At 40.5% G+C, this 27,638-nt stretch overlaps 1 protein-coding gene across 1 annotated transcript in view; it reads right to left on the reverse strand.

Annotated features, from left to right (window-relative positions):
* Nucleotides 1-4,415: 4,415 nt before the first annotated feature.
* Nucleotides 4,416-27,638, reverse strand: part of IPCEF1 (interaction protein for cytohesin exchange factors 1) — a 37,063-nt gene continuing 13,840 nt past the window's right edge. Inside the window, exons 6-10 of the mRNA XM_068396092.1 lie at nt 25,414-25,475; nt 21,687-21,775; nt 16,063-16,429; nt 8,116-8,306; nt 4,416-4,616 (exon numbers count right to left, since the gene is read on the reverse strand). Coding sequence (XP_068252193.1) covers nt 4,416-4,616; nt 8,116-8,306; nt 16,063-16,429; nt 21,687-21,775; nt 25,414-25,475 — 910 coding nt within the window. The remainder of the gene's footprint in view (nt 4,617-8,115; nt 8,307-16,062; nt 16,430-21,686; nt 21,776-25,413; nt 25,476-27,638) is intronic.

Consider the following 27,638-nt stretch of genomic DNA (forward strand, 5'->3'; position numbering starts at 1 on the left):
CAAAATGGGATAAATCTTCAAGATGTCAAGGAAATGCTGACTGATATCTTAAAACGTCTGCTGCTTCAAAATGCCCCACACAAAACAGGAAATACCACTTTGGCTCTACTACTACAAGAAAACCACTTTGGCTTCCTGTTAACAGAAAGACATGTCTCACAGAAATGAAGTAAGCCCAGACCCTCATTGCAATTGGTCCCTTTTGTACCACCAAAAAAGGAAAACAAAAAAAAAAAAGCCCCAAAACCAAATTTCAACCACAGTACATGGAGTTCCTCACATAGAAGTATGCTTACATGGGCTCTCTTGCTACTTTAAGAGTTAAAAAATACAAGGTTTTATATTATATCTATAATAGACATGTAAGCTTACAGGCTCACACAATAGCTGCAGCATGCCCATAATTTTTCCTAGTTAGAAATCATTTTAAATTCTGAAATTCTACATAGTTTTAAATCAAATACCAACTCTTTTCTCCCCCTCCATCCCTGGCTGTCCCAAAACAGCTTATTCTCTCAATATGAAGGTTTTCTCCAAAAATAAAATTATCTAGGAAAATAAAAAAACGTTGTAGCACATCATTTATTCCTGTTTATTCCTGTTTCATGTGAAACCCAGTATTGAGTAAATCATCAGAACTAGATGCAGAAACGATTCACTGTCCCCACATGAAACCTCTCCCATCTTAGGAAAGGAAATATGATCCCAGCTCATTCTTGTAACTTGTAAGATCTACACCACCAAAACAGAGATTCAGTTTCCCGAAAAGCCACCAGAGACAGGCTGCAGAAATAGCTGAAATTAGATATTGTCATTAGTTACTCCAAAATCTGCATAGCTGGACCAATAGCTGCACCAATACCAAAAGGCTTTACTGACAAAGGAATAGGTGTGCATGTGCACACATCCACACACACACATTTTCTCCTGAAAAAGTACATTAAAAAAGTCCCATGAGGCAGATGGTTAAAGACTTTTAGACATTCACTAGGGATGCACAGTTTCCCCTCACTATGAGTCAGTAGTGCAGGCCTTCCAAATTTGGACCAACAGACACCGTTTACCCTAAGTATCACTGAGCGGAGCACAGAATTGTTCCAAGTTTTTCCTGCAGAGGTGGCTCCCCGCTGCATCCACTAACTGTAGCTGCCGGCTTGTCCACGCTTCTTTCTCCAGCTGTGGCTCTCATGTTGCTGCGCAGTCCCTTGTGATGAACCCAGACCCAGATGAAAACTGTCACATTAATTAGCAGTGCTGGAAAATTAATCCTTTTTTACTGCAATTTTCACTTCACATTTCCCAAACTTTCCATTTTTTTGGGGTCTAAACAGTAGCTGAAGAGAATGAAGATAGACTTCCAGCACTGCACTTGCATAAAACTCATACCTGTGTTTTCTTGAAGACACAGAAATTTGTTAAAATAACAACTGCATTAAAGTAACCCTGTTCAAGAATTTTCTGTTATTTTCCAAGAGGATGATACAGCCCATCCTCAGCAGGTTTTCAAAAACTCAATAGTTCAACAATAAGTATCTACTCACCATCTGAAAGAGCGTAATTTAAAAGCTATTCTAGGCAATGTAATCTTATCAAAACCAATAGTACAGTTTGGGCAGTTCAAGGACATTAGTCTGTCTCTGTATTTGGGAAACCTGTTTTGCATATGCTTATACAAGCACAGTGTGAAAAGAGCAACGTATGCAGGCCACATAGTACTTTCCTCTGTATAGTGCAAATCTACCTCAGCAGAGTTGGTAGGACTTTGCTCAGAATTGCAAGGCATTGACTAGTGTGGCTCAGTTAGACAGGCCACTTAAGAACATGCTTGTTTTAAAGATGTAAGTGAAGATGCTTTTGAAGAAAAATGGTGTTTACAACATGCTTTGTTTCATGAGAAACCAAATGGTCTGCACCTGCAAGAGAAAATCTGAAGCATACATTCAATTTGACCTCCTTTATTTATCAATTATTTAGTGCCAAGTAGTTAAGATTGAGATGGACCAAGCAGATTAATCCCTGAACTCCTAACTTCCAGCGTGTGCTCGGCAGTTAATTGACATCATGTCAAACTCAGGGGCTATCCCTCTCCCACCTACACATCTGCTTTGAAGAATTTCATTCAGGAGCAGGACACTCAGAGATGTCCACTGTCCAGAGGGTCTTCTGGGAATGGTGAAAGATAAAAAACCCTTAAAATGGTCTCAAATTTTAGGAATTGATTATTCTAAATCAAATTGCAACAGGTATTGATCTTGCTTAATTTCTATCAACTTCTAGTTAGAATTACTGAAGTGATGAAATCACCACTCATATGACAATTTCCTGAAAAGAACAGCTTTTTTAACCAACTTGGGTTTTATGTCTGCTTCCCCGTTTAGTCGTTGTCACCCACTCCCAAGTCTCAGCTAACATTTGTTCCCCACCAGCAGACTAGCCCCAGTTATTAAGTCCTGACCCAATATCAGCCCTTACCCTCACACTCCTAAACCCTTTTATACCTGAGGCAGTGATGTTATCCCAAGCATAGCCCTTCTCCTGCATTCAACCAGCCCCCATTTCCCCTGACCCTCTCCCATTAAAGCCTGTATCAAAGCCTGCATTCTTCTCTCTGTTTCCCCTTTCTTATAGCTTACCCTCTGCTCCTATGTTCTCACACTCAACACAGCCTTTGATGCATTGGGACATAATTCCATGTCTCTATTTTAAAAGGAAAGCTGCTGAGTGTTAAAAATGCAATATCAACAGTCAGACATCACTACACGGGTGGAAAAGATTTCATATGTTCCCACTAACACTATTAACTTTTGTTTTCTCAATCAAGCTATGATAAAACATACAATGTAGGAAGACAGGTGAATATGGCTGCATCTGTATAGTGTATTTTACTTTAAAAGATAAACTGTGTTGAAAACTAATGGCAAAGAATATCTTTACGAAACAGCCAACAGAAGTGCAGATTGCCACAGTTCCTGTAGCGGCATTAATTTGAGAACAGTGGGCTAATTCTCACTTTTTGAAATTCAGCACTCTGCAAAGTTCGTCATACCTGTACCCATGCAGAAGATGAGAAGGAAAAAACCCCAAGCCCTGTACTGAGGAAAATGAAGCCAAAAAGTTATGATCCTGCAGCAAAACCTCTTAACATACTTTTTTTTTCCCAAAGGGAAAATCTGAAACTTTCTAGAAAACTTGTTTTCCTGCCCTAAGTTGTACAGATTTTCTTCATCTAAAACTCAAAGCCAGAAAGACAGAAGAAAAAGTTACAGCAGACGTCCCAGGGTAGTCTTACGTATAGAGCCATTACTGTGATTCATAATGGAACAAAAAACAAAGAGGCATTTCAAGTCAACGTGTAAGCACTCTCATCTGGGTGGGTCTGGTCCATGTGTGCCTATCTATCTACATTGGGAAATTCATCATATATAAATATATAAATAAAACATATATACAGTACATAGTCACATTCATATAAGCCATAAAATGACATATATTTACAAAAATATTTGCAGCTATGTTTTACATTTTCAGGTCCACATCAGGAATTTAATTATTTAGCTTCTGCCTTGTGAACTTGATCACCTTCCTAAGTAGGAATCTGGGATGAACTTGTACCTTATATATTCATTATTGTCAAAAATAAGAAAGAAAATAATCTTCCAAGGAATTCTGCCAAGTCCATAAGAAAACTTGAAACTTGTTGAAGCATTAGCTGCCTCACCGAAGAGTAAATTACATGTTAGCAAACACTGAGAGACCTTCTTCATGTAGAAAGACAGTACCTTGGTCTAGTCCATAAATAAATTTGAAACTCATAAAACATGAGGCAGAGCACAAACTGGGTGCCTGACAGCTGTCTGTAGTATAAACTCATGCATAATAACTATTCTCTTTGTCTCAGTTTAAACTGGTAGAGCAGTGAAAGTGAATGGATGTAGAGATGAAAATGCATACATCGGGTCACCACCTTACAGGGTAAAAAGGTAGAGAGCAGACTACATCCTGTTGGCATTGTTGTAGCTTCATTTAACAGTAAGTTACAAGCTTAAAACAACCCCAAGGATCTCACATTTATACAGTTCATATTATACAGTTCTGTGACTTCCAGGAGTTGGACATATTTAATTTACTTCTCCCAAGATGGAAAAACATTTCTTTGCTGCTTCATAAAATAGTCTTCTTAGGTATGCAGACTATGCAGACTAAGCAGTCCAAGTTCAGGCATGGTTTTTAATTTGGGGGATTTGCCCTTTTGATGTGAAATAAGTTTTGCAAGAGGAATCAAAACTTTGGAGAAGGGGTTGGTTTCCTTTCGAAGAACGGTTGGAAAAAACAAACCTCAAAATGCAGCAGTTTAAAGTGCCTGTAAGTGAAGACCCGTGGGGAAAAACCGTGCTGTGAACCATCGAACCATGGTCTCAGATAGCACTTTCAGCAATAGGCTGTGGAGTCATCTCTTGCTCCTCACTATTCTCTGTGGACATGTCCTGGACCTCCTGCTGCTGATAGATATCTTGTACCAGCATGATGTTTGTGTTCCTCCACTCTCTGTACTTCATTGCTGTCAACTTCGGGTCCTCTAGCAACTGGTTAATTGTGGCCAGGTCATGTTCCTTACACTAGGAAGAGAAGAAGTGGTTATTTCCCACGGAAACTGTCAAGCTCATTGTCCGAAACAAAAACACTCTGGGAACATTAGAGAACCCGGTCAACAAGGATATGGTCCATTATCCATCCTCCTGGCAACTTGTGCCCATTTTTAGAATATAGATCTTCAAAGTTAAGCCCATAGCAGAAATTCGTCCCAGCTGAAGGCAAGATTATGATTGCATGTAGATTTTTATTCTATAGGATTCCTAGCAAAACTTCATGAGAGAGGATTCATGTGAAAATCACACATTGTTATGCTGTCTCACAACAAGTTAGTACTTGCATGAAACTAGACGCAACAGCATTTATTTCTATAATTCACACCAACTCCAACTTTCTCAAAAAATACTTATTCCCTGGCCACATTATAAATGTCTCTTCTCTGGGAGCTAGACAAAATAGTTTTGGATATAATCTGTGCACTGACAGTAGAGTGTATGGGTGGCTAGATCACACGTGGCTGCTAATACATCTACTGCCAGCTACTACTAACAAACCTAGTCTCTACTTTTAGACAAGAGCAGCTCAGACCATATATTGTGGGCACACTGGTTCAATTGTAAGACATGAACAGTCACTGATATAGGGAGACTGAGACCCTTTATGTCACAGAATGGTTGAGGTTGGAAGGGATCTCTGGAGGTCATCTGGTCCAACCCCCTTTCTCAAGCAGGGACACCTAGAACAGGCTGCCTAGGACCATGTTCTGATAGCTTTTGAATATCTCCAAGGAGAGAGACTCCATAGACTCTCTGAGCAACCTGTGCCAGCGCTCCGTCACCCTCACAGTAAAAAAGTGTTTCTTCATGTTCAGAGGGAACCTCGTGTTTCATTTTGTGCCCATTGCCTCTGGTCCTGTCAGTAGGCACCACTGAAAAGAGCCTGGCTCTGTCTTCTTTACACCCTCCTTTCAGGTATTTATTGTCATTGATGTCCTCACATTTTCTGACACAACGAACCACTTTGCTTTTCCAGCCCTTATTGCCTGTCCATGCAGTGGATCACACGATAGGGAAGCCCTAATTAGCAGCTACAATTAAATGAGGCACCATGCTGCACTAACAAGCCTTTACTGCTTTTGCCTGGCTCCATCCCCCCAGTCTGTGTGTGAAAGCAATGGAATAGTTTTCACCATCTTTTCCTGCTGCCACCAGTTTCATCACGCCTGAGGACACTCTGTGCTAGTGGCTGCCTTGAAAACAACTTGAAAATACTTCCACACATTCATGACACTTCCTGATAGAAGCAATAGGCTGCTCACACATCCATATCCCACTACTACTCTAATAGACTAATAAACTAGTCTAATCCCTGCAATGCCTGAGCCAATTTTGAAACACAAAAACTTGTTCAGCTGTTGGTTTACACAGGTCCCACCCTCAAGACCTAGTGCCAGCCCTTGTAAGAGGGCTTCTGACATCGATGCAGAGATATACGCAGTTAGCCTAAGAGAAGAAGAGGAGATAGGGAGGCAGAAGGGAGAGAAGAGTATTTCCAGTGGACAAAATTGGTGGCAAAAAGCCGTGCTGTAGACTTCTTTTGTAGCACTAAATCTATTTCCCACAGTCATTAAGCCTGTGATGCATTTGCACACGGCTTCCCTCTCTTCCAAACTATCCAAAGCATGTTTTGTTAGTGATATATTGTGGCAGCAACATTAATCTGTTGTTAAAGATGTGGAGTCAAAAGTCCAAATTTAAAATTGCACTGAATCTTGCATAAATCACTTGTCTCAAACTAATAGGGTTTTAATTAAAGCAGAGTAAATATAGATCAGATGCAAAACTTTCCTGATTTTCAAATTTCAAATAGATCATTTCCAATTATCTCATGTCTCATGTTATATGTTAAGAAAATTGACTTTAAGAACACATAATCCCACTGATGCAAAGAATATGGCACTTTCCCACTGCAGGCATTTGCTTTTCAGACAGGCTAACTTAAACACTGCCGTGTATAGAACTCTGTTTGTGTCTGTGAGAAAATGTCTGTGCTATATTTGACTTGTCGATACTCCAATTTCTTAGTTTGAAGAAAGCAAAAAAAATTTTACACATAATGAACACTCCAAAAATTATTTTTCCATATTAAATACAAGTGTTAGACAAGCCTAAGGTTATAAACACTGCTAATCACAACCTATACAATACTCCCATGCTGAATCAATGCAAAGCTGTCCTCCTTGCTCACGTCTGGCAGTAAGGCTTCTAGGCTTCCATTCAGCTCCATACTAATGAAATTGATTGTCCCACAAAATACAGCTCCATTTTGTACTAACTGGTTCATAGATTTATTAAGGAGGCTCCTATTGGGGAAAACTTTGCAGTTTGTTTCTATATTTAGTTTCCTGTCACATAAAATAGGCATAGTTTTTGTAACTCTCTGTTATATGATGGGCTCACTTTATTGCTGATACAGATGAATACTGCTATAGTCAGTACCATGTCACTGAAGACTTTGATACTGAGGAGAGACTTCCCCAGGTCTCATACAGAGCCTGGAAGCCCTACAGCATGGAGAATTACTATATTCCCACTCGTCTTTTCAACTGTATCTTGAGGAAGTTTAATACAGGCCAGAGTGCCAAAGCCAAGCCCCCCGCTGCAACTCAAATCAATGATAGTGCTGATGATAGAAGTTTTTCATGCATTTCTCCAGCATACAGTGCCTGAAGCCAAATACATGGACTTGAAACAAGATACTCAATTCCTGCTTCTAATGCATACAAAAAGAAACAAGTGAAGCCCCAGGTCCGCATTTATTCTTTCTGCTCCTTACAATTTAAATGTTATAGTTAAGCTTTCTGTTCCACTCAGCACCACTCAGAAGCAGGCTTTGAAATCCCATGACACTTGATGCTGGCAAGTAAACAGCCTCATAAATCACCGTATTCCAGACAGATTTACTGGCCCTTGACATGGAATGTCCCCTGAACCCCTCCACCCCTCCAGTTCATGATATGTTTCCAACATAAAAGCAGGATGCTTTTGTTATTAAAAATATTTAGTTACAGGAGGTCTTTACAATAGCTTTGGCATATCCTGTACATTCTCCAATAATCACATAAGGAAACTTTTTTTGGCTCAGGGTCATTTTCATGTCCTTTATCATCAATGTACTTTGTCTGCTCTTCCTTTTTTAAGGCTCCCCTATTTACGGCATTCAGCCAAGCTTGCAAGTTTTCCAGCTAACTAAGAGAAGCTTTCTTTATTAAATTTTCCAAATGAGCTGGAACTTCTGCAAGAAGGGTCCCTTCTGAACTATTGCCTCTGTTTCCAGTTCAAATTCAACAACAAAACACAGATCAGTATTCAGAATGAAGTAGAAAACAATTTAAAAAACTTAACCAAATTCTCTGGGGCTTTAAGTAAATATGTAATTAGAGTTTGGCTGAAGTCTAGGTTTGCTTTTTTCAGCCAAACTGATTCTTTCTCTCAGGCTTTTCCTTGGCTCACTCTGCGACCTCACCTTTAATGTGCTGTTCAGCATTCGAATTTTGTGGAGTTTCTCATTAATGGAGGGGTTTTTGCTGCGTTTGATAAATGACTTCCTAAGTTCCTTCTTCGTTGACAGCCGACGATCACCAATGGGAGACAGGCTTGCTTGTTCTAATGACTTGTAAAGTCGCTCCATCTCATCATCATCACATTTTTCCTGATCTGCAAAAAAAGAATAAATTGGGTATGAGAACATGAATATGGCAGCAGATAGGAGAAATGTTAAGTTCAGCCATCACAAAGGCACTTAGCCAAGTCAAAATGTAACAGTATTAGAGTTAAAACCAAGGGCAATTTTTAGGGTAATTCATAGGGTAATAATGCGTTGGTGTTTTCAGGGCGCTAATGAGTCCCTCAAGATCCACTGGGATAACATTCATTTTTATTTTACTGGGGATGGTGGTGGTGGTGGTTCTCAATTACAGTCCTCCATGTGCCAGTTGCACTGGCTGGGCTTTTTTTCTTTTAATTAAAAGTTAAACGTTGACTTTTCTAAATCATCTTCAGTCAGCAAATATTTTCTGAACAAAAGGAAGAAGTCCTTTTGCTCACTCACACCACAGCAAAAAGACTTCTCCAACATGTCAGCACACTTAGGAGGCTGCTCCTTATCTTTCCAATGTTTTAAAAAGTACAGCATCCTCCTACACCCCTGTTCTTTCTAAATATTTAGGTTACAAGAAAGGTTTATGATATGCATCAAATATTTGCCTTTACAGTGTTGCTGGCCTTTTTTTCACTACTTAGTGATTATAAAAAGCCTGTTGTAACTTGACAAGAACTAAATATAGCTTCCAACATTGGTACAGTGCTGGGGGAGGAAAAGGAGAACTGTTGTATACTTAAAAAGCTGCGGGAAATAGAAAAAAATGCAAGTGTAAGGCATAATACATGGCAGTAGTATTTCCTAAAAACTGTTGGATTATGTCGTGAGGCTCGTAATTATAACGACCTTCCTGCCTACTTTCTTGGGATGAAGCAGCTGTTTGTTTCATTAGCCAGCTCCTGCCCAGGACTGGCTTAGCTCTGCTGTAGACATCACCCATCAGGACTGTGCCCTGTATCACTTTGAGAGATAAATTGACCTTTATCAGATACCTAAGAAAGAGTATAGAGGAAGAAAAAAAAAATTGCATTGACGATTTTTTGAAGTTGCTGAACAGCATCAAGCCATGGGGGGCTTGAAGTCCTTGCTCCAGATATTTTTTGAGGTTAACTCATGGTGCTCCTCAGTGTCCAAAAAGGGTTACAAAGCAGCAAGCATGAGAAAACACCCTCACTGAACACTCTTCTTCCATGCTAAGTACTCTAATATCTTCATTGTATTTGTGGGTGAAGGTGAGGAGGACAGCACAGAAAAAAAAAAAAAAGAGGGAGCTGAGATCAGAAAAGCCCAGCAAAAGGCTCCTGGACGATGCACATGATCAGCAGCGTGCACTCAGCTCCTGCATTCTTTCCAGATCGCAACCTTAAACTCCTCTCCTATTTCTTATTTTTCCACCGCTCCCATCCCCAAAAGGATTGATCAGGGTCAGGTAATTTCAGAAGGAAAGGAATGTGCCAGATTCTTCAGACCGGGTGGATAAAGGCAGTGCCAGTGAAGCAGCTAAATGGGATTTCAGGAAACAGTTGGAAAACAAGGGTGAGTGAAACCTAGAGGCTGTGTAGAGCCAGCTATGAGTCATATAGTACTTTTGTCCCCATCTTTGTTTACACTGATGAGCAGTGAACTTCTCCCACAACAGTTAAAAAAATAACAAAACATTATCTTAATATTGTGCTTTTGTATAGAAGCAGATACTGTTGCTATTGACAAAAAGTATGCCTGCCAATACACCTCTATACATTAAGGCCAGACTGACTGATATCTATTTGGACTTTTACCTTCAATGTCCTGAGTTCCCCTGAGCCAAGCTCAGAAAGCAAAAGCCCATATGTTGCAGGCTTGAAGCTGCCACTGAACACACTAGATTGATGCTGTAAATCTGAGAGAGGGAAAGGTGATGCAGAGAGGGGAGAGGCGTTACGTCTAGCAATCAGTTCACAAGATCAATAAACTGACCTGTGATAAGAAAACATATTTCTCCTCCCTCACTCAATGGTGCATTACAGTATTTCACAAGCCTCTTAATGCCATGGAAGTAAATTAAGAAAGTGCAACCTATAGTTTGCTTTCTTGTTTTCCCCACAAAACATCCATTTAAGGTTGGATAATAGAGATAAAGCGACGTGACTCAAGCACAGACTGGACTTTTCTGCAGATTCAAACATTCACAGCACATTTTCCCAGAACTTGGTATTGATTAATTCCATTGCACCTGGAGTCAGAGCACTGACCTGCAGATGAACAAGTCTCTAACAGAAGCACAGGCGTTCACTAGTTCTGTATTTTTAGGCTTCGGTGATTTGGATTCCTCCTATGAAACCCGGGATGTCTAGACCATACTACTGAATTGTTAACAAAATATTTGCTTTCCATCACAAAGTAAAAATCTACGCAAAAAGCACAGAGTATACAAGCTCAGGCCCTGGTGTAAAAATGAACAGATTTTCTGTGTCAGCCTCCCAAAGATAAATGTACTACCGCTACCCTGAGCTTTGTTAACCTCTGAAGGTTTCTGATGATGGATATATTCTGCTGGCAAAAATTCTTAATAACTTGGACAGGTTGGGCCCCACTAGCACTGCTGTGGAGTGAATCTTTGCAGCTGGGTTACACAGCTAACATCAGGCACATTCAAAATCACTTCAAAATATAATATTGCAAGTTATCTCTTCCACCAGTACTCTTCATGCTAAGCACTTTCTATCTAAGGCATGCAAGTTAGGAAACTGAAATGCTACTACAGCACTTCTTAATCTCATCCTATTTTAAAGAAGAAACACATTCATTTTTCTCTCAGGACCTACTGAAGGATTAGTGGTAAGGAACAAAAGGCAACAGTGGAAGGATGTTACATAATGTGCACATTTATGAACATGTACATGCACACAGGGGAACACGAGCATTGTGCACTTTTCCCTTCCCTTGGCAGTATTAACTATAAGCAATCCTGTTGAGTGATGCCACTGGAAGGACCAGTCTTCCTGGGATCCTGCAACATGCCCTTCACTCACAAGCCTTGCAGCCTGCTAAAGCTTCGTAGCACTTCTGGAAAAATTCTATAGTATTGTATAGCTCTTTTAACTTTGTCAGACTCCACAGTGGGGAAAGTGGAAAAGAACCAGTGCTGACCTGACAAAAAGAGAAGTCCTGCCCTGAGATATTTTAATATTCAAGAGAAAGAGACCTTCTAGGATGGACTGAGGAAAATAAAGTAATATTTCAGGCAAGTCAGATCTTCTGAAAAAATACGTTTCAGGAGAAGTAAAACACAGTTCTGTGGCTTGATGCCACTTATCTGGAATTCCCCTCTAACTAACAGGAGATATCATAGACAAGAGGAAGCTGCCAGAGGTTCAACAGGCCAGCTTTTCACCTCCTCAATTTTCAGCTTCCACCATTCTACTGGCCAGCTTGCCACAGGTGGGAGACATTAAGGTACTGAGACTCCCCACCTTGCAGCAGCAAGACAGGAGCCTGCCTGAAAACTCAACTTTAATGCTCTTTAAGCCTACAAGAGCTAAATTATCCAGAACTTTTCAAAAAGCAGCTGTGAAAAATCAAGCTGATTGCTTCCCAGCAGTAAAGATCTAGAAATTGGTAATGTTTGGCAGAAAGAGCATTTTACATTGAAAACCACCTCCAAGTGAACATATCATACTAAATCTGAGCTGAAATGTAAACATTTGTTCTTCTGTTCTCTGAGACCTCACAGCTCTGTAACTGTGTATTAATCCCAGGGAAAAAAAAAAATCTGCTTCTTCCTCCTGTCTTTGCTACTCTTATGAGCTTCTTCTAGCTGTGCCAACACATCTCTTTCTGATTCCACCAAAAATTTTGATGCCAGTGGGACAACATATAGACCCAGGCTGGGGAGAGGGGAGGAAAAAAGTCATAAACTGCTTTTGCCCTTACCTACCTACCTACACACACCACCCCACACCCATCCATTCTCCATAGTGGTAGTAGACTTTTCAATGGGAATATGATGACACATCAGGGAAATCACATTTTCCATGGAACTACAGAACAGAAAAGACAGGAAATATTTGAATTAGGAGGGCATAGCTTAGGAAGACTCTTCACTGGCAAATGCAGAACTAAAGGAAGGAGAGAGTGGGAGAAAATAACAGGGAAAGTACAATACCACCAACATTAGATGCTCTTGACTGTAACAGTATAGTGGACTCAGCAGTGAGGGATGGCATTTTAAGAAACTGTGGCTGAACTGGAAACCACACAATAAGTATCTCTTTTTCAGAGAGTTCAGAAAACCGTAACACCATAGTTTTCACTGTGATTTCGAAGTTTTTATGATGAGCAGCAAAATAATCATTCAAACACAGTTGTTTCTTTACAGAGTTTTTCTCACCATAGGTGTACTTCTTGGCTAGTCTCAGCCATGATCTAGCCATTTTCTGTAACTTTTGCAGAAGGAACAAAGGGGCCAGAGCACACCAGGGGATCTGTTCTGGCTATTACTGGCACAGGCAAACTCCAGAGAGGAAGAGGATGTCAGTTCTGAGAAAAGAAGAAATTGACTGCATCCAGCTCCTATTTAACCAACTCCTTCCCACAAAATGAACCTAGACAAATTCAAGTGGTATTTAAAAAGCTTTCCAGGTTTTTCAAAATATCAGCACACACCAGATCTTCTACCAGCTACTGTGAGCTAAGGTAAAACAAATAAACCAGAAGTGGTACCATAAGAATTCCTTGCCAAGATGCATTAACTTCACATGATCATTAAACCCTCAGAAAATGCAAGGAAGAAGGATGTTATTGCTGTAGTAGAAGATCCCTAAATAAATACAAACACACATTCCTGTTCTCTTAGAGTAACCTCTCTGCTTCTGTGGCTTCCTTTTTTTATCATAGTTTTTGATGATGGTGCTGGGTCACAGTCAGATACTTTTTGTTCCAGTGGTTGCCAGAAAAAAATGTAAAGGATGGAGTTTGGCTGCAGAGCATGTCTAGCCATTCCGGATGTGGCAAGGCTGGCTTCTGGATACAGAGCACGTAGTCAGATAGTTGTTTGTATACTCAACCATTTCTTGTTTACCTTCCAGTTTCTTTGTGTCACAGGCAGCTTTGAATCCTTTGTCACTGTGCATGTAGCAAGCTGCAACAGGGAAGTTAATGGAAACCTAATGCTGATCTTTCAAAAGAGGAGACTCAAACTCTCCTTTTTTGTACCTTTGTTTTACCCTCTGGTATGTAGCCTCTTCCCAGTAATCGTCACTGAGAATTAAGGCTGAGTATGGTCATAACACCACTAAGAGTGGATGGAAAGGTCGTTAAAAGTATTATATGGCACATCTCCTTGCACCAGACACTTACAACTTACAAGTTGCTTAGCAGATTTCTTTAAATGATTTTCATTGAAAAAATAATCCATGATCATTTAGTTGAATCTGTTTTTTCTCTTACAGAGATTCACCCATTTATCTCTGAGAAACTTCTCTTTCATTGTTTAATTCATCACTGAGGTTTCTTCACTATTTTTGTATTTTCATGATAAGCTCTTCCCACAAAGCCACAGCTACTCTTTCTTCCTTCTAGGTACCAACTTTTCTCACAATGTCCTCTGTTTCTGAATTTTGCCAACAGAAGTGCTCTTCAGTTCTTGAACTTTCACCTCAGCTCTAGGCTGCTATCAGCTACAACCAGTAATTCCTCATAGGGTTTTACTGAGCAGAATGTAGCCATAAAGCAGAGCGTGTGACAGATTTTTTCTATCACAAGGAGAAGGAGAGAGTATGGACACACATGAAGGCTCTGTGGGGAGTGGGTTCAAAGATCGCATAAATGTTCTGATAACAGCAGGGCCCGCTTACGCACATAGGTCCTGTGCTTTCAGGACAAATGCCGATGCAAGACAGACCTGTCTCCTTCTGGACACAGTCCCATTACTCTGAAACATGATAAGCTGTCAGAAATGCACTGTTCAGAAGCTTTATAAAGCAAATAATACTGACTGCACTAGCAAATCATTGAGATATGTATTCTTGTTTCACATCAGATAACGATTGTGTTCTTACTAGGTACTGTAAATCATGAGATTTTGCAGCTAGCTTTTACCCGACAGTTTGACTTCATCTCACAGTATTTGTGCACATCCTTATCAACTAGCTGGAGAGGGAAATTCATGGGGGATAAGCTACAGAACCAGAATTGCATCCTTTTTGATAACTTCCATTTGGAACTGAATTGCTATTTGACATTAATTCATTTTTCCACTTCATTCTCAAATTGAAGGAGCTTAACTAATCTCCATGCAAATATTTCTTTTATTTTTTCAGTAGCCATTGCAAGTGGTCGGGGGGGCACAACAACCTCACATACCAACACTCTCCATCCCCTCCCCTTACTATGCAGGCTGATAAGAAAAGAAAAATTAGTGTATGGTGTACATCTTACTTGCTCAACAACAAGTCATGATGCAGACAGTAACTAGTGAGGTTATACAGTTTCCATAGTGACTGTCTCATTGAAATGATCTATTTCTGGAATTCCATTACAGATCACCGGTGTGGTTAGAATGGAAGTGTTCTGCAATCAGGGTCGACCATCAGCTAAGCAGTGAGCAATGGAAGAATTCATTTCCCCAGGAATATTTTTGGGAAAATTAAACCACATTGCTCAGGAGTATACCAAAATGTGCCTTGATTTACATTTTAATCTCATTGTTATTGGTAAGTATTACTGAGTTTATCAAAGTGTGTTTTAAATTATTATGAATGTTTTGTGGTAATTCCATGAACATCCATAAAAGTACTTTTCACCCTTACATTATGATGGAAAACATTAACCTGTGTATTATTGCAGGATTGCTGACAATACCAGAGTAGCATATTCTAAGCAAAAGTTTAGATTTCTGAAGAGCAATCACTGAATCTTACTCCAAGGAATCTATAAGACACCATGCCATATATGGCCTACACTCCAACAATCCACCTGAATATACCTAATGATATTTCCCAAAGGCATTACTTGGTCAAATTTAACCCAGGTCAAATTATAAAAGGCAGTGCATTTAGTACATCTTTGTGAAATTTTACTCAGGGACTCCATTTCTGCCATCCCCAGCCATTTCACCACTTGCAGTGCCAGAGCTTATGGGAATTAGATTCCACGGGAACTCTCTCAAAACATCCACCCTTTTCCACCACATAGAAATACTACATGTGCTCACTCTTGGTTTTAATTCTTACTGATCTTCATTGGTACAGAGTCTCTAGCAAAGCAGCCTAGAAGATAGATAACAAAGCTGATGCAAAAGACACTGAAGTTAATTTTCACTTCTGTTAAAATCTGTACTTTACTCAATTTCCTTTTTTTTTTTGTAAAATCAGAAACACTTATGACAAACTAAAGCAGTGCTAAATGTTGATATCTGTAAAACTGGGAGACTGACAATGTAACTAATGCGCCTTATACTATCATTTATGTGATTCAGCTCTCAGTGCCCAGTTCACCTGCAGAAAATTACCCTAAGTTTCCAATGAGTCCAGTGCTGTTTCTTTCCATCTTTGCATTTACTTCAGCCTAAGCTTTTGGACGCACCTTTGTTTTGCATTGTACTGAGACAACACTGCCCTTTCAGCAAAGTATTCTCTTCAAATCTTTACAAGGTTTTTGAATCACAGGTAGAGCCGATGCGCAATAAACCAAATGTTTGTTATAAAAGATGTGCCACTGGAAAACTCTTCAGTGAAGAACATAAAGAAAGGAAGGGGAAAGGAAGCTGAGGAAAGCCTCTGAACTCCCACATTGTATGGCTCTGCAGACAAAAATGTCCGCTCATTAGCTCACCTTTGGCTAGTGATCTCTGTCCTGTTGCATCTGGCATAGCTAGACAATGTGTATCCGGAGCTAAAAAAGAGTTTTGGAATCCACCACTGGGTTTGGAAAGCCGGACCTCCTGGCTTTCTGCTGCTTCTCCACAGTCTACTTCTGGTGGCTCATCAGAGTGAATCTGTACGCAGAAAGTTAAAGGCTGATCACCCTCTTCTGTGGCAGAGCTGTTAACTAGGTCAAGCCAGGACTGCCTTTCGGAATAAACCACTTTGGATGTCAAGGAAGAAGACGACTCTTGAGAGTTGAAAGTGCTTTCAGGAGAGGAGAGAGAACAAGATGCTTCACTTGACAGAGTCGAGGTGAAAGAAGACTTCTGCTGATCCTGCTTTCCAGAAACAAATGGGGAAAAGAAAAAGAAAAATTATTTCCAAGTTATTCCTGTTCCTAGGTTCTACACATTATAGATAGGGAGCTGAAATGCTAATTGACCAAAAATTGATGTAATTTGATTAATTGTTCATCCAAAAAGCCTGACGTATGGCAGCCAATCTCCTACAGCACAGTAATTTCAGAAACTAAGCCACAAAGAAGCCAGAGGTAAAACAGATGAAAACCTGAAAATGTCTAGAAACAAAAGACGAAGGAAAAATATTTTGTTGAATGTAGCCTTCCATGGTAGGTCTCACACTCATGTTCACCCTTTACTTTGTCTTAACTTTATTGGTCTAATCAAGAGTGCAGAAGAGAAAGTCTGAATTAGCCATTGAACATGAAGCTGTCTTGAAGCATTCAATAAATCCGCCAATGCCATAACCATGGATAGACAGAAATGGGCCCAAGCACTAAAGTACCTTGACCTTCTCAGCACACAAAGCCATTTTACCTGGTCCATTCAAGGGACTAATCATTCACCAAGGCAAGAAGGCTGGTGGGTAATATGATGGCAAGTTAATGGTAGAAAGAAAAAACAGACAGACATGGGGCAGAGGGCAGGAAAAGGGGAATGGTATGAGATTTGTGCTGCTTGTTCACTTGCTAAGATTCATCCTTCAGCACATGAATCTGGAAAGGGACCCAAACTTCACTAGAAACAGATAGAAAATCATTAACACATCCAAGGGCTCTCCGTACTGTACTTGTAACCCTGCCTCAACAAGAGTGGCATTTACATTGATTGAATTGTACTATTATCTGGTCACCAAAAGCAACTCATACAAGAAGAACTAGCACTAGTCTGCTTCTTAGCCACCAAACACCACTGAAAAGATAAGCCAAGAGTGTCAAATACACAAGTAATATATACACAAACACACAAATATGCATACAAATACCCAGAAGACGACTTACTGACAGTAATAAATAAAGTAATGGAAGACAAGGGGAGGCAAAGCCTTATAATGAAGCTCTTAGCAGAAACTATCAGAAATCACGATGAGGTCATCATGATATGAAAGCTGGATTTCTTGTATCTGCTATTGCAGAAATTTATTCCTTCTGCAAATCATCTGCTACTGGCCAATGCCAGAATCAGAATAGTAGACTTGATGGACCACGGTTCTGGCAAGTTTATGTTCTCAATACCTATGTAGAATAGATCTGTATAAGGATTAAAACAGATTATAACTAAACTGGAAGTACTGAAAAGTACTGAGAGGGTGTTGCTAGGGAAACCCAGACAAGCTGCAAACACAATAAAGGAACTAGCCTGGAATACTTATTAATAACCTGGTAAACTAGAAATAAGATGTATTCATATAATTCAAACCAAGAGTGACCATTGTTTGGATTATGATACATAAACTTCTGCAATTCAGTGTTGATGTAATGTATACTACTTCCTTTTTACATTAAAAAAAGCAAAATAGATTTGCTTTCCTGTGCTTCTGATCTAGCTGTATCATGTAGCTACTAATCAATTCAGAAGATGAGGAGGACCAATATTAGATTTTGGGTCACCATTTGTAGCACTTTCTTCACTTTTGTAAATTTTCAAAGCCATTCCTCCAAGACGTTCCCAAACACTGTGGGACCAGACTTAATTCATATTCCTATTACTAGAAACACAACATTGTGTTTCAGGTGCATTTTTGTTTTTAAAAAGGAAACCTTCACAAATGTACCCTAAAGTAAAGAACAAGGAGATGCTGTCATAAACTACACGTATGAGTGATAAAAATACTCTCAGGAACACAGGTGACCTGAAGCATTTCATCTAAGAGCTCCTATCTCAAAGACAAATTGTTGAAGCATTTGTACAGCCAAGCAGAACAACTGAACAGTAAAAGCTCTTGCTCACATGGTGTGGATGGTTTAATTTCTGTTGTTCAAAGACAGGAAAGGAAGATGTTAGATCTCACCTTTATTTTGCTGGCATTTGTCCATGCAAAAGAAAGTGCCACTGAAATGAAAACTGTGCCTCGCTGAGTGGAATATATTTTTGTTTTCATTTTCATTGTGTGTTAAATAAAAAAATGTGGGTGAGGATAAAGATGACTGCCAGAATGTGTTTCTCTTTCTCTACATATGTGTTGTGGTTTTTTTTTCTTTGGCATGACAAAGGTTTGCCTAACATACTCGAGTGGTTCCTTTGGAAGTTTTGCAATCATCCATATAATAATAAATCTCTATTTGGGGACATTTTAAAAAGCAAATGCTTGAGCCAGCAGATCATAAGGATTCCACTGGAGATCAATGAGTTTCTAGGCATTTTTTAGAGAAAAATTATCACCATGAAACAGCTCAACTGCTCTTTTGGGACTGCTACAATCTATTGTCTCAACATAGCTGCTGGTTTTTGAACTGTAAATCCATTCACATGTGAATAAATTAATGCAGATGGTCAGTTTAATTTTTGTCCTATGGATGTTAAAATTTACTTGTTCCTCACTCACTTTTTTCTCCCACAGTACCCAATAGCATGCATAAACATAGAAAGCTCATGATCATTACTTTTTTCCTTTTTCAAGTTTCAAAATGGTTTGGGTCAGCAGAGAACAGAACAGCAAGTGAAACTTTGTGCTGGAACTACAGCAAAATGTTTGCTGCTCTAACACATAACAGAGCTTGCACCTGGGAGGCTATTAGGTTCCAGACTAACAGTTTTTCAGTCTGGAGTTGATTTCAAGAAGTTTGGGGACCTTTCTGCTTAAGACAGCACTGGTTTAATTTTCCAAAGTGTCCATAGCTCCTAATTCCTATTTTGCAAAATCCCTTTGACACTCAGAAGGAAGAAGTGCAACTTTAAAAAAAGATAAAAAGAGATGAACCCCAGACAATGTCTGTGGCATTCTTGATACTCAGCTGGGTTTCCAGGATGAGTGTTTCTTCTAGTAGCAATCTGAAAATATTCAAGCAAGCCTTCCAAAAGTGGTGTACCCACAGAGTATCAACCCAAATCCATCATGTGTTTGGGACCTCATAGCCTGGTTCAAAAACTCCGCAGTGAATGAACAGGCAGCAAGCAACATTTAACCAGCCTTCCCTGAGGCAACCAAAAGCTCCGCTCCTAGAATTGACTTCCCAGTGAAAGCTGTGATTTCCCAGTCCTTCCAGTGGTTTTCTTGCTCCAGCACTGGTCCAGAAGGGGGAGGGGCATTAAATTTGGTATTTAAAAGATGACTGACTTGTAGTCAAACACAGCTCTGTTAGTACCTAACTGCTCCCTACCCACCACACAAGCAAGATGAGAAGACACATGGCAGCTGGAGCTTATTTCAGTAGCCACTTCTGGGGTGAAAAGATGGCAACTTTCCTCAGGGAACACTAATCTTTGCCCATGGGGGAAGGAATTATAAGATGGGGATGAGGAGAAGGGAAATCAGCTGAGAGAGGGAGAGGCTGGAGGGAAGATAACCTTTAAGGGAAAGGCTGAGGAAGCAAGACACCTTGTCACATGCACCGTTGCCTGCCTCCCACACGTCCCCTGCTAAAATGTGGAGGCCAGCACTCAAGAAGAGCATATGGGAAGGAGACAACCGGAGATTGCCCCTGCAGCAACAGACTGACAAGCAGCAGGAAGCCAGAAAAAGAGAAAACTAAAAAACAGGACCTGTTTAAAACTCATCATCTGGAAAAATGCAGGCATTCACTCAGAGGTGAGCAGATGGAAAAGACATCTACAGCCTCTTAAAGGCAAGCCACTGAGGTATAAAATTCAAGACGCTTCATTATCGGCCCTTGGCCCAGAATAACTCTTGGAGACATACTGCCAAGGTTCCTATTTTCTCCGATATTTATAGCCACTCGGCCGCATTTAACTTTCAGTTAACACAGGCAATAAAGAATCACGTTTTACACAGCAGTGAACACCACGCACCCCACAAGTGCCAGGTGGATTGTTTTGCAGTGATTAACGTTACACAACTGTTTCAGGAGAGGAAGTGAAGACTGCCTTATCTGACTGAAACAGAAGGGGGCAAGTGGGTGACAGTGTGACTTATGCTCCCAGCTTTATGTAGCTAATTGAAGATTACCAGACAGGCAGCCCTGTGCAGGACATCTCCTTTTGTTATTGCCTGTGACTGCGCAAGCTTCTCCAGCTCATCTGTATTTTTCAGATTTGTTCCTGCTTTGCTGCCGCTGTGCCCACCCCAGCTATTGGGTGTCATTTCAACGTGCCATACAGGAACCTGTACCACACCAATGAGGCAGCAGACACTTCCCTTCCATGAGATACAATGAGATTATTTAGTAATAAGTATATTACTGCACACCCCTCAATGTTAACTTTCAGCTGGGGAAGGGAAAAGCTTGAACTCAGGATTCCTTATTTCAGCTGCATTAGCACCTCAAACCAGATTACTCATTTCTAAACACAGAATTAAGTAAACCTTGTATCTTAAAGCATATGTAAGGGCAGATGAGATCACTGGGAAAAGCAACAATATAGAAACAAGATTAATAGGGTGATAACTGGCTAATAATTAGGCAAGCCAATTTGATCAGACACATTAGGGTGCATAGTCCTTCTTCTAATTTATGAAATGAAGAGAGGCAGGAAGGAGTGTTCTGGACAAATACTGTACAGCAGGAGAGAAAAATAATATAGATTTTGGGAGGATGTTTATTTTCTTTTTTTTATAGCCTGTTTTTCAGAGGCAGAGGAAAAGAACCAATTTTATCACTGTAAGAAGAGGCCTCTTTCCCTTCACTTCTTTTCACTGCCCCAAAAGCAGCTTCAAATTCAGCAGCCTTAAGAACAGGTCACTCAAATAAATAAATACAAATTTGTTGGATGATGATACCGGGGGTCACAAAAAGAAAGAAGATTTGGGACTGATTGAAAAAAAAAAAAAAGAATAGTATGAAAAACTAGGTTATGGCAGTGTGTTAAAAATCTTGTAAAGTAAAGACACAGTGTGTGTACAAGGTAGAGTGACACTTTCCTTTCTCCAGCAAGATAAATGTACCTCCATCTGAGGGAGCTGTTTTTGAAGTGCAAGGCTCCCAGCAGCGCAGGCTGCAATAACTGCGTGCTCTGCCGTGGGGCAGGGGCAGTTACTGCATCCTCATTTCACAGGCACACAGGGTGAACATTTCCAGCTGCTGATTTAAGTTATTCCTCAAAGGTCCACCACCTCAAGAAAGTTTTGTTCCGACTGGCTAGCAACTAGAAACAAGCTAATTACTGTAGCACTTACCGAAGGAGGAGGTGGTGGCTGGACTGCGTAGGGGGGAGGTGGCATGTCTGTTATTTCTGGATCATCGTGTTCACTTTCGCTGTAGCATTCTGAGGCAGACATGGAAAATGAGCAAAACCAAAGTGTTAGGCCAACACTCATTTATTCCTCACAGTGCTGTGGTAACCAAAGATCACCAAGTAGGATGAAAATTAACCCACCTGTGGTAATGCTACACTACTTCATGGCAACCTTTTTTCTAAGTCCAAAAATTTGCTAACTTGCTATGGCAGGAAACACTAGGTGGCACTGCTCTAGACAGCATCACAAATAGGTTTGGGGTGGGGTTGTTTTCCCTTCCTTTGAAGCCTTTAAAAGAAAGGCTGTATCATTTGTGGTATAAGTTAGCGAGACCTGTTGCAAGTAGTAGACGCTGTCCCTTAATCTCTGTAACCAGTAAGTTTTCCTGGAGATAGCAACAGGCATTGGTGTTTTGGCTGCAATTTTGGGGAAAACAGATTGCTCGCATGGTGCTTTGGAAACGATAGAACAGCCTCATGAGTCTTCTGTCACCACATGGTAACTCACATAGGCACGCCATGCAGCACGGCAGTACACATGCAGAGCTAGTACTAAAAGTAAAGACAGTACTCTAGGACTATACACCCCACTCTTTTTTTTAACTAAAAAGCAAGCTGATAGAGCCTCAGTATCTCTTGACATGTGGCAGAGAGGCAGTCATGTTATTTCTTTCAACTACCTGTGTAGCAGGTGAAAGTGTTTTCTCAGATGCTTTTTAAAAGTGGATTAAATGAAGTGATAATCATTGATAAAAATGAGACAGAAAAGGGGAGGTGCTAAATTGCTGGTTCCTATTCCCAGGACCTGGCTGTAACTGCTGGGCAAGTTCACTTCCCTCTGCTAAATCTCCCAGCACACATCAGCCTTTCACATCCAACCTTCAGAGCAGCACGGGCTTGCATCCTGCTCTGCACCACATGTGAAGGGTGACAGCGCTCACCCCCACCCGCCTGAGCTGGGGACATGAAAGGTTGCAAAGACATAGTCGGAGCTTAATGAGGACAACACGAGTGAGTGCCGAGTGTCACAAGAGCAGCAGGTGCCCCTGTGGCCTCCACGGGAGCCAGCACTCTGCACTGCCTCTCCCTCCGCCGGCTGCACGCAGCGGCTTGTGCTGTCCAAGAGCAGCTGGGTCTCTCCCAGGGAAGGAACCCTCCAGCTCTCTCCCCAAGCTGTAGAGGGCTGTTTATGTTCTGGGAGTACTTTGTAAAAGCTGGACTTCATGGGTGCACACCACTAGAAAGCAGTGTGTTAGCACAGTCTCTGGGAAATCACCTGTGATTATCTCATCTTTTAAATAAATTAATACCTGCACACTTTCTTTTTGTGCATGTCATTTGGGGGTTTTAATAAGCACAGTGTGAGGGGAAAAAAGTTTTAAGAGAAGAATTTTATACTTGAGAGAGAGGTTTCCAAGATGTCAACAAAGTGAAACTTAAAGAGATTCATTACTTTTTCTCCCCATACTTTTTGCAGAACTAGCATTTTTAATAGCATAGCTGCTATTCTGTTTACTGGAAATATGTGCTGGCACATCTTATCATAAAGGACTGAGACTGGCTGCAATAAGGTCTATATAAAATTCTAAGTCTCTATTAATGCCTTCTTCAATAACTCTTAGTAAAGAGCTTATTGTTTCTACAGCTCCCCTTTTAGGCACACAGAAGAACTGAAAAAGGATCAACAGCTGTTTCTGATACTCTAAATAGGTAAATGGGGTTGGAGGGGTGCTAAAATGCATAGAAAGTACGTGAATACACAAGAACTGCCATAACAAGAGCCAAGACCCTCCTGAAGAGTTATGGTGTGTGATACAGAGGGGAGAACGAGGTCAGCAGGAACAGAAGTGACTGTGGGTAGTGACAGTGTTTTTCTGAAACATAGCAATGCCTCTGCGAAGGCACATCCACCCAGGCACGTCGGTGGAGAGCTGAACCTATGCTCAAGGCAGCTGCTGGAGCACCTGTGATAAAACACGTGTGGAAAGACAAGGAGATGTTTGACACCAGAATCAGAGTGCTTTTTTTCTGAAGGGGAAATGGGCCACCAGCTTTAAAAGCTGAAGAATTCTTGGCTATGTTATGTTTATTGCAAGGTAATTAGATAACCTGCTGCAGAGGTTATTGAGTGGATTATTTTGTATGTTTCTGTTATTTTTTTATTAAGATTAGTGGGTTGACTCATTTTTAATTGTTTTATAATTCTCAACTCAGCCAACACAACCATTACTACATTTTTTGAGGCTTTAAAAAATAATTTGTTTTCATGTATAGAATTTTTACCATCCTCATCTTCCATCAAACTCCTCATTTGTGAAAACATGGACAACATGTTTGGACACTTCCTCCCCGAGTACAACTACCATGCAGTTCTTGCTACACAGCCTAATACTCAACACAGCCCTTTATCCTAATTATCTCAGAATGTTTTGATACAAAATTGGGTTCAAAGATGACACAGGCATTTTAGAGGAATTTGGGGGTATGGGAATTAAGTTTCCTGACAAGAAATAAAGAGGAACCACGAACAGAAAGCAAAGAAATTGATGAGACCTGCTGAATCTCCAGAAATCAGTGGTATCTATGTTTACCAGTCCCAAAGATGCTCTTAACGGCAGAGTTTAAATGGAACCAGAATATAAACAGAGCCAGATCAGACTAATCAATAATGGAATTACACGTCCAAAGCCTGAACATAAACCACAACCTTATTCTGGGAAACAGCAGAAGGGGTGCAGAGAAGAGCATTTCAGTGCTTAGACAAACAGGCTGCATTACCTAATAGATACCAGTTTCTCCTTCATAATGACAGCTCCTTCACAACCTGAGCAGTTCTAAAAAAGGCAGTGGGTACCAATACTCTAAAAATGGAGGGTCAAAAGCCCAGAAGATGATACATATTCCTCTGGACAGAGTCCATTGCTGCTTTGCTAACACAATAGTAGCCACAGCACTGCTCATTCTAAACCAGCTCCCACCATGTGTCCTCACCAGCAGCTTTTCCAAGCACTCTGACAGGTGACTTGCTTTGTCCTCTGCCCGGATTTGTGATTCAAGTGCAGATATCCTCCCATCAAAAATTCTATTAGGTCAGTGTGCAAATTAAGACAATAAATAAACTGTGAGGGAACTTTTAAAATTACTTGTTCCACAATGAACTCTCGGGCTTGGCTCTGAAGGAAATTGTAGGCTTCAGTACATCACTACTACTCCCCTCAACATTGCTCTTGTTGAAATCCCCAAGAATGGAGGAGACACTAGGGACAGGTCTACATTGCACAACATGTTCCCAAGCTAGTGAGCTCCTGGGCTGTAGCACAACTCCTGTAATATACCTTACAGCTCAAAATACAGAGTAGCACAACTGTTTCTCTTCTCATTTGGTAGGCTTATCAGGCCAGCAAACTGCCAGAAAGTAGTTACACACCTCTCACAAGATCACCGAGTGTCTCTCAGTGGCACTGTTTCTCACTATTGTTTCTTTTTCTGTGATTACTCTGTGCTGTTTCAGTGTGGTTTCTGTGAGCTCAGTCAGTAGATGGGCCCAAGTTGACAATTTAAAAAAAAAAAAAAAGAGAAAAGAGCTGACAAACACTCGGCCAAGCAAAAACTGTGAAGAACGTGATGCAGTTATATCACATACACTGAAACCAGCGTTAGGAGCATACCTTCCTCATTCTTCCCATCGGGTGCCTGAGGGTCTACAGCCATCCCCAGCTTACTTAGCCACCTGTGTTTGAAACAGAGGGAATATAGAGTTAGGGATACTTCCATGCTGTTCAGACAGAGTTTTGCCCCTTTCAGATGTGTTCTAGAAAGGCACCAGTTACCTGAATACTAATATTCCCTGTGGTGAGCAGGACTAGTTACCTGGGACATCTTCTTTCCCTGATCCTGAAAAAAGCACTACTGATGACCAAGGAGTTGTATTCACGGAAGCTAAAGGAAAAGTATGCGTGCTGTAACAAAATGTCAGCGGCTTAGTCCTGCTGTTGAGGTGTCATCCTTCACCTGAGATGAAGCAAAAGGCACGGGAGCCATAGAAGATGTCAGCTGCCCTGGTCAAAACTATCGCAGCACAGTCTAAGAAACTAAGCCGTTTAAAACCAGGCTTTCTGACCATTATATGCTACTTTCTTCAATTCCCCATGGACTTTTGGTTTTAGTAAATCTCACTTCCTGTGTTGTTTTAAGCTATTAACAGGGGTTTTTTTCATTTCTCTTCCTAGGTGGCTGCATTTTTCTAGTGCTAGAAACAATCCCTAGATACACTTTTTGTATATTGTGTTTGACTGTAGGTCATTCAGATCTATCCAGGTTTTAAGAAACTAACAACTGAAAAAGCTCAAGCCTTTCAGACTAAAACTCAAGGCTTAAATAGGGAATGTATGAAGGGCACGAATTAAGTTTCATAACTGTGAAAAAACATTGTGTCTGATCTTGATTCTACCAAAGCAATGGGAAATTTGCTAGTACGATCAGTGTCAAAGTAACTGGATTTTTAGACTGCGGTATGAACAACAGAGCCACATAACAATTCAAGAAAACAAAGTGTCATTTGTGTAAGAGTGGATTATTGACCTCCTTCTAACAACTAATCATAACAGGATGATTTTTTAAATAACAGAATCTTAACAAAAGAAAAGGTTTGCTAAAAAATCCAGGGCTTTATTAACCGCAAGGTCAGGCAGATCGCTCGTAACCATGTGCAACTGGCCAAATAAATGCACGCAGGTAGCCAGCACACATTTACTTCCCATGTGTGCACGACAATAGCAAATACATGCTAAATTAATGAAGCAAATGACTGTATTAATAAATCCACTGTTGATTTAATAGATTTATATGCACGAAGAGTTACAAAAGGTCATGATCCGTTGAGCATTTATGCACACCAGTAACTCGACACACGCGAATGCCCCAGTGAGTTCAGTGGAACCATTCACATGCATATGTATTTGCAGGACGGGAGCCAAGAGAACAGATGTCTTTTAGTCTGTTTTGACATATGCGTGAGTATGCGTGTACTTTATGTATTAAATGCATGTATTTTATACTTTGGCAAGGAAAACATCATCAGTTACAACAGTGAGGAATTAGTATTAGTGCAGTATAGTGCAAGCTGCTCTAACGCTGGCTACCTAGCTTTAAGCCAAAATGAAATTTACTCGAGAAGTGGAGTTTGAAGAAAATCATTCTGGGGGCTTAAGAGCTGGGACACCTGCATACATTTCAGTCACTCACTCACATGAAACCAAACATTTCAAAGGTGTCATTAAGACACTGAGAATTTCCAGCTGGCCTCCAAACTGGCTATTAACATTCACTAACGTCCTCCATTAGCTCTAATTTTCCTTTTCCTTCTCCCTGCATCCTTCCCTCTCTTCTCTCTTGACCAGAAATATTCCTGTCCAGCAGTCCCTCATTCTCAGTCATCCTCAGCCTGTCTGCCTCAAGAACTTCTCACTCCATTCAGGAGCTCTGGTAGAAAAACGCAGCAATACAGAAATGAATGGTTGTCTCCCCACCAGTATGCTCCGTCCTGCTCCAAGTTGCAAACAGCAACAGTTTCTTTCCATCTATATTTACTTGTATGCAACTATAGAGTACAGATTTATGAATATATATCTATGTACATACACTACTGTAATATCGTGCATTTCTGTATCTATAGCCCTTTTGGAAGGTCACACACATTCTCTCAACCCTGTCCTTTTCTGTTGTGGTAAATATGTATGAGGTCTCCTTTTTATAGAGGGAAAGAACAGTCAATGCCTTATGAAGAATCTCACAAAGGTCACCAGCAGAGCCATGATTAAAATCCTGACCTGACTATCATAGGAGCTCTCTTCCCATTCAAATTGTGTTTGCTTTGTATCCAGTAATTGGCTAT

Source organism: Nyctibius grandis, chromosome 1 (genome assembly GCF_013368605.1).
Source record: "Nyctibius grandis isolate bNycGra1 chromosome 1, bNycGra1.pri, whole genome shotgun sequence".
Lineage (NCBI taxonomy): Eukaryota > Metazoa > Chordata > Aves > Nyctibiiformes > Nyctibiidae > Nyctibius > Nyctibius grandis.